The sequence below is a fragment of the Gekko japonicus genome, unplaced genomic scaffold (genome assembly GCF_001447785.1).
Source record: "Gekko japonicus isolate JY-2015 unplaced genomic scaffold, Gekko_japonicus_V1.1 scaffold4504, whole genome shotgun sequence".
NCBI lineage: Eukaryota > Metazoa > Chordata > Lepidosauria > Squamata > Gekkonidae > Gekko > Gekko japonicus.
In genome coordinates, this window is record NW_015173275.1 from 49312 (window position 1) to 62078 (window position 12767).

At 48.2% G+C, this 12767-nt stretch overlaps 1 protein-coding gene across 3 annotated transcripts in view; it reads right to left on the bottom strand.

Moving 5' to 3' along the window:
* Nucleotides 1-11737, bottom strand: part of PIAS2 (protein inhibitor of activated STAT 2) — a 46649-nt gene extending 34912 nt beyond the window's left edge. For all 3 annotated transcript variants that reach the window (XM_015422835.1, XM_015422834.1, XM_015422836.1), the window contains exons 1-2: nt 11712-11737; nt 23-497 (exon numbers count right to left, since the gene is read on the bottom strand). In XM_015422835.1, the coding sequence (XP_015278321.1) occupies nt 23-494 (472 nt within the window). In that variant the 5' untranslated portion in view covers nt 495-497; nt 11712-11737. The remainder of the gene's footprint in view (nt 1-22; nt 498-11711) is intronic.
* Between the last annotated feature and the right edge of the window lie 1030 nt (nt 11738-12767).

Here is a 12767-nt window from a genome sequence, read left to right on the forward strand (position 1 = left end):
CAGCATTCTAGAAGATGCTTACCTAAGCTGGTAGGCTTGATGAGAACATCGAGCACGTCATAAAACGGGAGGCTCTTCAGCTGGACGTCAGGGTGCACCGGGGGAATGGGCGGGGACGGCTGCTGCATCTCAAAGCGCGGCTTCGTCTCCTGAAGCAGCACGGAACCGAGCGGTGAGGAAGGGGATTGGGGGGTGACAGAAGTCGAGGGGATTGGCTGTGGCGGGAAGCCACCGAGGTCCTGTTCCACGGGAGATGAGCTGCTGTCCAAGTTGAAGACCGAAGGCTTGAGGGCAGACAAGTCGGAAAGACCTTCTATTGTCCTGGGGTAGCGCCGCCTGTAGAGTTCTCGGATCTTTATCTGAACCGGCAGGCTGCAGCCGCTCTTCAGCAGGTGCAATGCCCTCATCAGGAGGTCATGCTTGCGTCCACTCTTGTTACGCCCAGCAAAGCCCAACAGCACTTGTAGTTCAGAGACTCGAAAACTTGATACCATATTCTGAGAGGAAAGAGGGATTAAAAGCATTAATGGACAGAGCTGGAGGCAGTGGGCAAAGCACAGGGAAGTCTCAAAATCAGAAGGGTTGAAGATGGACAGACACTAGACTGCCTTATGCTGACACAGACCAGCAAGCCGTCAAGGTCAGTATTGCCTACTCAGACTGGCAGCGGCTCTCCAGGGTCTCAGGCTGAGGTCTTTCACGTGCCCTACTGCCTGGTCCTTTTACCTGAAGATGCCGGGGACTGAACCTGGGACCTTCTGCATGCCAAGCAGATGCCCTGCCACTGAGCCGTGGCCATGGTTCATGGGGTTCGTGAGGTTCAATTCCCTTCAAGTCCTGCTCATATCATTCAATACCATTCTACGCCAGCAAACGGACAAGAAAATGGACCTCTGTGGTTTGGCACTGGAATATCAACCCAATGAAGTCACTACAGCGGGAGGATCGGCAACACTGCTTATATCTCAGCAATTTACACGTAATCCAAGTAACTGCTGATATTTCTCAAGTATTCAGCTAAATAAAATTATATGCCCCCCTTCTCCCCCCACACAATTACTGCGATATGACTAGCTAGATTCAAGTCCAGTTGCACCTTAACACACAAGATTTCTGGTGTATAACCTTTCAAGAGTCAAAACTCCCTTCATCAGACCTGACTACTGGCAGACCAGTCTAAATAAGACAGAAGCAGGTACTTACAACTCCCAAGACTGCTTCTGGAAAAGTTTCATAGATGAACCATTCAAATGTTACCGAAAACACCCGATCGACACACTTGGGACACAATACAAAAAAGACCGGTTCGAAACATGAAACGATTCTGGATTTCAGTACGATCTAACATTACAGTGGAAAAATCATGTGAGACGTGGTTTTATTTTGAATTGCAGTTACCACCACCACCCCTTTCTGGAATCTAATCCCTACATTTCTCAGCACGCAGACACAAAGTTTCACGTGAGCAAACTCTGAAAACCACAAAACCACCTTGTGGGCTGTTCCTCTTGTGCACCAAGTTGAAAGAGCAAGCAAATACACATGGAACGCAGTGCTCCCTCTAAGCTGTGAGTGAGTGATTTGGCTACTGCATAAATTAGTTTTTTTCTGGAGCCCTCCCTCCCTGAGCAAAGACAAAAATCTGTGAGCCGGAGGCTAAAAAACTGTGAGTCCCTTGGACTGCAAGAAGATCAAATCAGTCAATCCTAAAAGAAATCAACCCTGACTGTTCCCTGGAAGGCCAGATAATGAAACTGAAGCTCAAATACTTTGGCCACCCAATGAGAAGGGAGCACTCATTGGAGAAGACCCTGATGCTGGGAAAGATTGAAGGTCAAAGAAGACGGGGACGGCAAAGGACGAAGTGGTCAGACAGTGTTACCGATGCAACGGACATGTGATTGAGCAAACTCCAGAAGACGGCGGAAGACAGGAGGGCCTGGCGTGATCTGGTCCATGGGGTCGCGAAGAGTCGGACTTGGCTGTGCGACTGAACAACAAAAAAGCTCACACTAACTCAGCTTAGAGGGAACACTGGTGGAAAGCCACTCTTAGTGAAGGCCCCACAGAAGCGGGTCTCCTTTTCCCTGCAGAGCCCACTGCAATCTGATCCTGACCCCATTCCCTTCTGGAAAACCTGGATGATTTCCCTATGCAAGTTAAGCAGATGTATTAAACATTATATATATGTTTCCTATCATATACTTTAACCGGATTTTCCGTTTGCTCCTACCTGCCACAAGGAAAGGGGGAGGGACAGAAATGGAAATAAAGGGTCCTTGGGTTTTCCTTTACAGTTGAAATTTCAGCTTCTTCTGCTCAACCAGCCAGCCCAGCCAACTGTCAATGAACAGGTGAAAAGGTCACAAGTAAAGTGAGCTCAGTGAACCCTCTGATCATCACCACTCTTTCTACGAGCAAACATGATAGCCCCTGGTGCATATTAACACGGCGCTGAAAACCCACAGGCAGAATCATAGAATCACACAGAGTTGGAAGGGGCCATCCAGGCCATCGGGTCCAACCCCGTGCTCAATGCAGGATTGGGCTAGAGCAGGGGTGGCCAAACTTGCTCACTGTAAGAGCCACATAGAATAAACGTCAGATGTTTGAGAGCCGCAAGACATGAACAAATGTTATGCACTCATTTTTATTTTAAAATAGGCAAATGTGCTTTTTCTTGGCATTAAATGAGACTGCCAAAAATAAAAAAGGGGTAAAAACAGATATTGATAATGATATTTATTTGTTTGCCAATGATATTGATTTGTCTAAGAGAGAGAGAAAAAGAGAGAGAGGTGGAAAGAAAGAATGAAAGAGGTGGAAAGAAAGAGAAAGAGAGAGGGAGGGAGAGAAACAAAGAAAGCAAATAGATGGGAGGGCGGGAGAAAAAGCATGCCTGCCCTTTGCCTCCCCAGCTGCCCTGCCGGGAGCCACACAATATGTGTGAAAGAGCCACATGTGGCTCCCGAGCCACACTTCGGCCACCCCTGGGCTAGAGCATCCCTGACAAGGGTTTGTCCAGCTGCTGCTTAAAGACTGCCAGGGAGGGGGATAGGCACAAGGCTTTCAACACAGCTTCAGCCCAGTCACGCAGAGGGGTATTTTCAATGAAAGAGAAAGGCCCCCCGCCCCAAATAGACTGAAGAGGACTGAGCATCTTAACTGGCCTCTAGAGGAGAAAGAATGTCAAGCTGTTAATGAGGAAAAAAAGGAGAAGGGGGGGGGCAACAATTAGCCTGGTCAATCCCTTATGGTCCTTTGGAGACAAAGAGTATTTCCCAACAGCTTAAAACTGCTCTTATCACTTGTTTGTATTGAATGCTGATTCACTCAATTTACTTCTGACCAGCATGTCTCTAAACCAGGGGTGTCAAACTCATTTGTTACAAGGGCCAGATCCGACATAAGTGGGACTTTGTTGGGCCAGGCCATGTGCATCATAAAATGTAAGGCCAGGTAGCAAAGACATTAACTTTTTAAAGGACACCGACAAACACAATTAAAGTTTTTTTAAAAACTTAAAATACAAACATGCTTAAAACAGTAACACTCTTGCCATATTTTATTTGTATTTGGTAACTGACACCTCTCAAAGCTCCCCCCCCCCCCCGCCCTTAAAAGATGCCTCCCTAAAATGGAAAGGTGTGGGGGACAGTGCAATTTGGCAATGCATTTCTTTAAAATAAAGCATCAAGAAAAAGCACAAGGATCACAGCAGGAACTAAAAGTATAAACTAAAAATATAAAATGCTACGAGCCTCGGAAAACATGAAATGGCTGGGCATTGCAAGCTCTCCCCAGTCTACTCAGAGTGGCAGTGGCTCTCCAGTGTAACGTCCCCCTCTGGCTGTTGGTTCCCAGGTTAGAGTACTCACTCAGGCACCCGTTCTCAGGTCCATTCAGCAGAGACAAGCTGGCTCAAAACATCAGCCCTTTATTTGCAAGGAGACAACTTTGGCTAGTATACAAACACTGGAAACGGAAACTCCACTCCATTAAAATACATTGCAGCTCAAAAAAAAGTTGCAAAGAAAATACAGAATGGATTTTCCATTAAGGTTTCTGTGCCCAGACAGACTACTCTGGGACTGGGATGAAAGCCCACAGAGCAGAATTCCAATCCCAGAACACAGATTCTATTGCTAGAGACCATCATTCCACTCTAGGGGCTGTCATTCCAGTCCCAGAGTAGTCGATCTGGGCCCAGAGACCTTAAAGCAAAATCCATTCCGCATTTTCTTTGCAACATTTTTTGTGCTTTAGCCCAGAGGAGCTTCCTGCTGGAGGAGAAACCATGGTGCAAAGACAAGGCCCAGCCAGCTGGGAAGTTTGGCAGCCCCGATCTCCCTCTAAAGGGTGAGAACAGGCAGGGGATGGAGAAGAGAGCTGAGGGCCTGATTAAAACCCTGGGCAGGCCAGTTCCGGCCCGCAGGCCTTAAGTTTATTTTTATTTTATTTTTTTAGATTTGCGTCCCGCCCTCCCAAAGGCTCAGGTCGGCTAACATGCGGCAAAGCCGAGTTGAATAGATAAAATACAATAAAATAGACAACATTTAAAACCACAACAAAACCCATACAATAATCAAGGTGCTCTGATCTTCCAATGTAAGCCATCCAAGATGGGAAGCAATAAACCCAATTCGGCGGCCAGCTGTCTCCTGCAGCGCTGTTCTATACGCTTCTGCCAGGCGATGCTTGCGCCCCATGATAGGGGCAGACGATGGAGCACTACCACGGTGGTGGGATAGTGATGGTGGCGGCTCCTACTCAGAAGCCTGGCGGAACAGCTCCGTCTTACAGGCCCTGCGGAACTGCACAAGGTCCCGCAGGGCCCGGATCTCCTCTGGGAGCTCGTTCCACCAGGTAGGAGCCGCCACCGAAAATGCCCTGGGCCTAGTAGGGGCAAACTTAACCTCTCTGGGGCCTGGAATTTCCAGGAGATGGAGGCTCCCCGATCGTAGTGCTCTTGGGGGAACATACGGGACGAGGGGGTCCTTCAGGTAAGCCGGAACCCGGCCATTTAGGGCTTTAAAGGTAAGAACCAGCACTTTGAAGCGAATCCGGTATGCTATCAGCAGCCAGTGCAGCGCTTGCAACATGGGCTGGATATGGTCTCGCCTAGACGGAGTGAGCTCCCGTCTCTAGTTCCAGCTCCTGCCAACCTAGCAGTTCGAAAGCAAGAAATTGCAAGTAGATAAATAGGGACCACTTCGGTGGGAAGGTAACAGCGTTCCGTGTACCTTGGTGTTTAGTCATGCCGGCCACATGACCACGGAAATGTCTTCAGACAGCGCTGGCTCTTCGGCTTTGAAACGGAGATGATCACCGCAACCCTAGAGTCGGATTCGACTGGCTTTCGAGCAAGGGAACCTTTACCTTTACTAGAGAGGCCCATCAACAGCCTGGCCACAGCATTCTGCACTAGCTGCAGCTTCGTGATTTGCGACAAAGGCAGCCCTAAGTAGAGAGCGTTACAGTAGTCAAGCCTCGAGGTGACCGTTGCATGGATCACAGTGGCCAGGTCTTCATGGTCAAGGTAGGGGACCAACTGCCGAGCCAGCCGCAGATGGTAAAAGACCGCCTTGGCAGTGGTTGCCACCCGAGCCTCCATCGTCAACGAGGAATCCAGGAGCACCCCCAAACTCCTAACCTCCCGTGCAGGCACCAACGGCACCCCGTCGAAGGCCAGGAGAGGGAGCTCCAAACCCAGACCGGTCCAACTCAGGCCCAGGACCTCCGTCTTTGCCGGGTTTAATTTCAACCAGCTCAGTCTGAGCCAACCAGCCACAGCTTGCAACGCCCAATGAAGGTCATCGGGACCAGAGTCCGACAGGCCGCTTAACATCAGATAGAGCTGGGTATCATCGGCATATTGATGACACCCAAGCCCACAACTCCGGGCAATTTGGGCGAGGGGGCGCATGTAGATGTTAAACAACATAGGGGACAACACACGCTGATCTCAATTAACATTCAGGCTCAAAATATGCTGGGTAATACAGAAGAAACATAGCAGCATATTTTGAGCCTGAATGTTAATTGAGATCAGCGTCCTATCTGAATTTTATGTAAGTTACTACTAGGTTAATTAGTTGTAATTTGAAATATCTTGTATGTGTTCATAACAAAGGTAATATTACTATGTTACAGATTCTTAAGACTTGTTGTCTAACATTTATGAAACTGAGAGCTTTGGCACCATTATGTAAGTAAGCACTAAGATTATTGTATTGTCTCGTCTGTTATTGGTGTAGCACATATTCTAAAAATTGTATTTTTGTACACTACAGAATATCTCCTGAAGATCCATTTTTTGAAACGTTGTTAAGTAATCCGGAGACGATGTTTAATCCGGAGACGACGTTGATTATGTACCTTGGTTCAAAGATTTTCTTTTGAGTTATGTATTATGTTGTAGTGCTTTAGATTGAAATACATAAACAGCATTCTTTATAGGTCTTATGACTGTTTGATTGTGGGTCAGACTATCACGACTGTTGGCTTTATACTTGTTTAACTGATTGGGTCGTGTGTGTCCATGGTACTGCCAAGGCAGAAATTCGGTCCACCGTAACCCCTGCCGCAAAGATCAAATCGAGCATGTGACTGGCCCGATGCGTGGGTGCCGAGACAAACTGGGAGAGTCCCAGTGCCGCCATGGACGACACTAGATCCACAGCCCGGCTGGAGGTCGCGTCCTCAGCATGGATGTTGAAGTCACCCAAGACAATTAGCCTAAGGAGCTCCAGCACCCAGCCTGATACGGCCTCCAGCAGGGATGGCAGACTATTGGCCAGCGCGTTAGGTGGTCGGTACACCAACCAAGTAGCCAAACCCTCCACAGCCTCCAGCATCGCACTGACACACTCAACGCCCGTGATCTCTACCTGCGGGAGCGCCCTGAAGGAGTAAGCCTCCTGAATGAATAGAGCCACACCTCCCTCCACCTAGTCCGTGATTGATGGAGGACCGAGAACCCTGGCGGGGCAAGCTGGGTGAGAGCTACTGTCTTGCCCTCCCGCACCCAGGTCTCAGTCACGCATGCCAGGCCAGCTTGTTGACAGGGGAGCGGTGGCGCAGAGGATTTATCCTCTGGTTAACATCTGAACTGAACAGAGCTGCTGTCAGTTCTAGCCCGTGCTGGTGTGAGCTACCAGCCTTGTCCCCAGCTCGCCGTCCACCAAGCGGTTCAAAAGCTTCGGCGAGTAGATAAAATGGGTACCACTCCTTACAGAGGGTGGGCACACTAAATCCCCGTGGGGGAGGTGTTAGCCGGCGAATGGAAGGTCCAGCTCGGAAGCTCGGAAGCCTGGAAAAAAGACCTCTTCAGCATTAAGAAGCCTGTGATGAGCCAATCCGGCCAGGCAGTGGCAGTGCGGCACTACAACTCAAAACAGTCCTGGAAGAACACGTCATCTAGCCACGCCGAAAAAGTGAATGCCATCCGGAACACGCCTGAAGCTTACAGCTGAATAAAATCCCCGTCGGCTGCAAAAGTGTGCGATTTAAAGAATTATATATGCTGTCCTCCCTTACCCCTATAAAACATTGTTAGTCCCTACTCCCTTGTGAAAAACTTGTGTAACTGTAAATCGCTCAGAGCCAGCAGCTCTGCAGGATGAGCGATCAATAAATCGAAAGGTATTATTATTATTACTGCTCCTGTACAAAGTCCCACAGAACTTCGACTTTGTTGTTAATAGACCTTGTATTGCACAGCACCAATGACGGAGGGGGGTTCCCAATCCTGGCCCCTCTGCCGGCCACCCTCAGGATGGGTCGTAGGATGGAAGGGCACCGAGCCTCTCTATTTCTCCACGTCCTTCCCTCCAAACTTTGCCAGGACCCACCACCATACTTCCCTCTCCCCAAGAGCACTGGGATTTGTTGCCCGTACATTAGTCAGCAGGGGCCTCCGCTATGCCTCAGGCCGCCAACAACCAATAACAGAGTCAAAACCAATCCAGTTACAGCAATTAACTACTACAATCATTTCTGCTAGATAAAATAGCAATGCTATTAATGCAAGAGGAAAAACAGTTCCTATTGGTCATGTCAGAGGCATTAAACTAATTCACCAACTAAGGCCCCTACAATCCCACACCAACTCTACATTCATCCACCACCCACTCACATAACAGCACGTAACAACACTACACACTACACTAGCAGACCCACTAACATACAGTCCCCGGCTCAGGTTCGGCATCAACTTTTACAGTGCTAGGAAAGTTAACTGACTCCCCGCACTAAAGAAGTTCTACTCCTCGATCACTAGGAGGTCCAATATTTGTAGTTCGGGGGGTTCCAGCAGTTGTAATTCCCCCCCCCTCGCCTCCCAGTCGCAGCGCGGGAGGCCAGCCAAACGCAGGATCCACCCGCAGCGACGCCGAGGCAGTACGATCCAGTACAATGGCAGGCCCCACTCCGCATGTACCGTCCAGTCCGGTGGCCTCAGATCGAATCCCAGATGACACTGGAGCACAGATCCCAGCAATCTCCCACTCAGCGATCCCAACGATCTCCTGCTCAGCCGTCAAGGATATCAAGTAGGGTAGGGGCTCACTACCGGGTCTCTCACCGCCGGCTAAAATCGCATCGTCCTTGTTGGCTCCCTCACTGCCGATTTTGGTCGCGCTGCCCCTCACCGACGTCTCCGCTCGCCCATCCGTCCCCGGTTGGCCACAACAGCCGCCGCGCACCAGTCCCTGCGCCACGGGCCCTGCGCAGTCAGCGATTCCGCAAGGCCCTGAAGCGCCTCATATGGGCTCGGCTACCGGTCAGGGTGCCCCGCGCTGCCCCGCAGGACCCCTCGCTGTTTCACTAGGCCAGGGCCGGACACTCCTAGAGCTCCACCCAGCACCCCCTGGTCGGGCTCTCACCACTCTGGGAGTCAGCGGCTCTCATTTAAGTTTGACACCACTGCTCTAAACCTCCCAGCATGTTTATATGTAAACAACGGTAAATTTTACATTAGGGATTATTGATAGAAGATACTATACTGAAGTGCTCAATGACCTCAATGTTATGATTAACTATAAAATATAGTACTACTTTTACTGTTGTTAGCAGCCGGACCCCTCCTTACCCTCAGAGCATCCTGAGGCAAGCACTACCAGGGCCACGGGCAGGCCAGGACACTATTCAAATATGGATGCCAGTCACATAGCTCCATGGGAAAGTGAGAGAAATATACTTTGATTAAATCAGGAGGTGGTCAGAACAATGTCTTTCCTCCACCCTAAAGGCATGCATGTTTCCAGAAGACTTCATTAGCAACTCTAGCAAGCAATTACTCTCAAACCCTCCTCTGCATATGCAAAATCATCTTTTGTCTTTGCTACTTAATCAATTTATCTCAGCGTCACCTATCTGGTCAAGCCTTCCTGGTTCAACAATAGGGTCATTAGAGGCCATCAAGCCATGGCCCAAACCTTTGATTCACCCTGGAAAAGCAATTATCACAATCGTTCTCTAAATGTTCCCCACTGGAACACACAATACATCCCACCTCAGGGCACAATTTTCCTATAAAAATAAGCCCCCAACCCCCAAAACCTGCTCTGTGCATGTTGTGTGTTCTTGTTACCAACCACTCACACCCCCATTAAGTGGGCTTCTTTTTCTCTCCTTCACAGAACGAAATACTGGCCGTTTCTCTCTAGATCTCCTGCTTCCATGGACCTCCCCTATACTGAAAAATATCACTCAATTCCTAACACGCTGCTTCCCCACTCCTCCCTGCCTTTCTAGTTAGCTCTTGAATGTTACATGCTTTGGTGAATGAGTCTTTCTTTTCCCTCATTTTCTGTGTTAATAACAAGACTTTTCAATTTGAACAAATCGCCTGTTTATTTGAGAGTTCTCACAGGGACAATCCCCATAAACACTGGTGTTGAGGTCCCTGCTGCCCCATCTTGCACAGTCTTCTATGCTAATTCCCTCCAACTAACTGGAGACTGCCTCTTTGGGTAACACTGTGACAGAGACTGTTCCTGTCCAAACACCCATTTTTGTTTACTACAAAGTGCGAGTTTTCTATTTTCAGCGCTTATTTTCCCCTACTTCTTCTATGGCAAGAGCTAAAACACATGTGCTGAAGGCAGCACTGGGTGCAGACTCTGCAGCTCAGTTCCAGCATTAGTACAATTTTATATTCCAAGTTATAAAAGATGCCCTTTTATGTTAAAGCAGAAAAATAAATTTAAGTATGATTAATAACTGGAAACCTTTCAGTTTTCCCCATCATGCCCCCCCCCAAGGCCCACCCTAGCCATTGCTTTAACATTTCCACAAACCGTGCATATTTAGTCTGAACTTCTAGGTTTAATCAGGCATCACACCAAATCATAGTTTGTGCTAACCACAGCATGGAATAAAAAACACATGGATTTTAGCTTAGATCCGAATGTCTGCTTTTGCATTCCCTTCCCAATGCTCTGGTTGCTGATGATGCCATGAAGTCATAGTTGAATTACGGCGACCCCGTAGGGTTTTCAAGGCAAGACACGTCCAGAGGTGGTTTGCCATTTTCTCTTTTTGTGCAAAACGTTTCTAAGGACATTTATGACAATGTGTCTAGCCTGCTTTCCTTATCAGGACTCAAAGCAGAGAGTTGCTGCGGGGCTTTCCAGAATCCAGAGGAAAGGTTTGTCTCGAGGCTGCTTAGTCACAACAAACAAGGCAGGATTAAGCAACAGTGTTATTGTCAGCTCGAAGGAAGGATGGGCAAGCAGGGCTGGACTGAGAGGGAAGAAGGCAGCTGGCAGAGGGAGCCACTGCAAGCGGGGGGGGGGGGGAGGAGGAACTCGAGGCTAGAAGAAGTGGCGGTGAACATAAGAGAAGACATGTCAGGCTATGGCCCGTCCAGCCCAACACCCTGTGTCACACAGTGGCCAAAACCCAGGTGCCATCAGGACATCCACCAGCGGGGCCAGAACCCCAGAAGCCCTCCCACAGTTGCCCCCCAAGCACCAAGAACACAGAGCGTCACTGCCCCCAGACAGAGCCTTCCATCTGTACCTAATAGCCACTGATGGACCTCTGCTCCATAGGTTTATCCAATCCCCTCTTGAAGCTGTCTATGCTTATAGCCGCCACTGGTCCAAGGGAGGGGGAACAGACAAGCAGTGGGGGCCGGGAGGAGAAGGCATGCAGCTTCTTTCCTTTCCCTAACTCCCATTCACGGGAAGAAGGCCACCAAGGGGCTGGGGAAAGGAGGAGATGGTGCTTTCTCCTTTCTTTCTTCCCTGCTTGCTGCCCCAGCTCCTCCAGAGACAGAAAGTGGCAGGGTGGAAGAGATCTCCCTCCCCCACCATCACACTACAAATTTCTCATGGTCCCGCTTGTTTTCCACTAGTTCTTTACTTACAATTTTGATTTTTTGATTTTTAAGCCTGGTCAATTAATGCCTTTGGCTTTAGCTTGTAGTTATCTGTGAACAAATGGCATAAACAGACATTTAACATTTGAAGGGAGTTTGCAACGGGGGTTTAAGAAAGATAAAAGAATGCAAATGGTCTCTGAAATTGTATTTTATATGGACGGGTAATTTCAGCAGATCTCTTTGCCGAAACCAATTTGAATTCAATCTTCACTGTACTAATTTTGTCAAAATGACAACAGAGCATGTAAAGTTCTAAGTGAAGTGTTTGTAATTTTATTGTTAAAAACGGTGTCGGTTTATGATAATTTGGGGGTAATCTTACTTGCACGGCAGAAGTTTCCAATGCTAATGGAGTTGCTTTCTTTGGCTTAGCTATGTATCTTGATAGTCTTTGTGGGCGACATTTTCTTACAACGGTCACCATGTTTGTGTCTGGAAAACAAAAAAATAGTAAGAAAACGTAGGTACGTGGAAAGTGCCTATGGAGATTTTGTTTGTTTTGAGATCCGTAGGACTACTATTGCTTTTACTAAGAATTCAGGCAAACGAAGAGTAGGTAGACAAAGTTCAGCCATGTTCAAGGCAAGTGGGGCTGGGTAATCTGGCCAGACAAATATGGGCACTGAATAGTCAAGATATTCTCAAGTAGTGTTGAAGATTTATTAGAAGAGATGTGATCACTGGCAGGATGTTAAGTATTTCTGGTGTTTCGCTAGTGTAAATTTGCCATTTACTTTCCAGAAACATTCCATGCATCATGAGAAAGGGTACTTTTTTGATGTTTAAACGTAGAAAGGCGAACACCGAAGAAGAGCTAGGTTGATCTTCCTTTTGGTTTTAACAAACTGTCCCTCTAGAGCACTGGTTCCCAAAGTAGGCAATACTGCCCCCTGGGGGCCGCTGGAACGATCCAGGTGGGCGGTGCAATTGGGGGGCATTTAATAAAAATGAGGGGGCGGTGGAAGCATAAAGAGAGTCTAGAACCTATCTAAAGCAGCCTTTTCCTGCATTCTCCTGGTCTTCCCAGGGATCAGGGAGGGAGCGGGAGGGGCAGAGGGGTCTTTCTTTACTATGTGCAAATTTGTCACTGCATCTTTTTGTCCACTTCTTGAAGGCAGACTTCCAGGGGGGCGCCGAGTAATATTTTTTTTTCTGAAAAGGGGGCGGTAGACCAAATAAGTTTGGGAACCTCTGCTCTAGAGTTTAATGTCTCATAGCATCTTGTGTGCTTAGAGCAAAGTCTGAATCCAGTGGCACCTTTAAGACCAACAAAGTTTAATTCTGAGTATAAGCTTTTGTGTGCAGGCACACTTCTTCAGGTAAGATCCACATGAAAGCTTCTACCCAGAATTGAACTTTGTTGGTCTTAGAGGTGCCA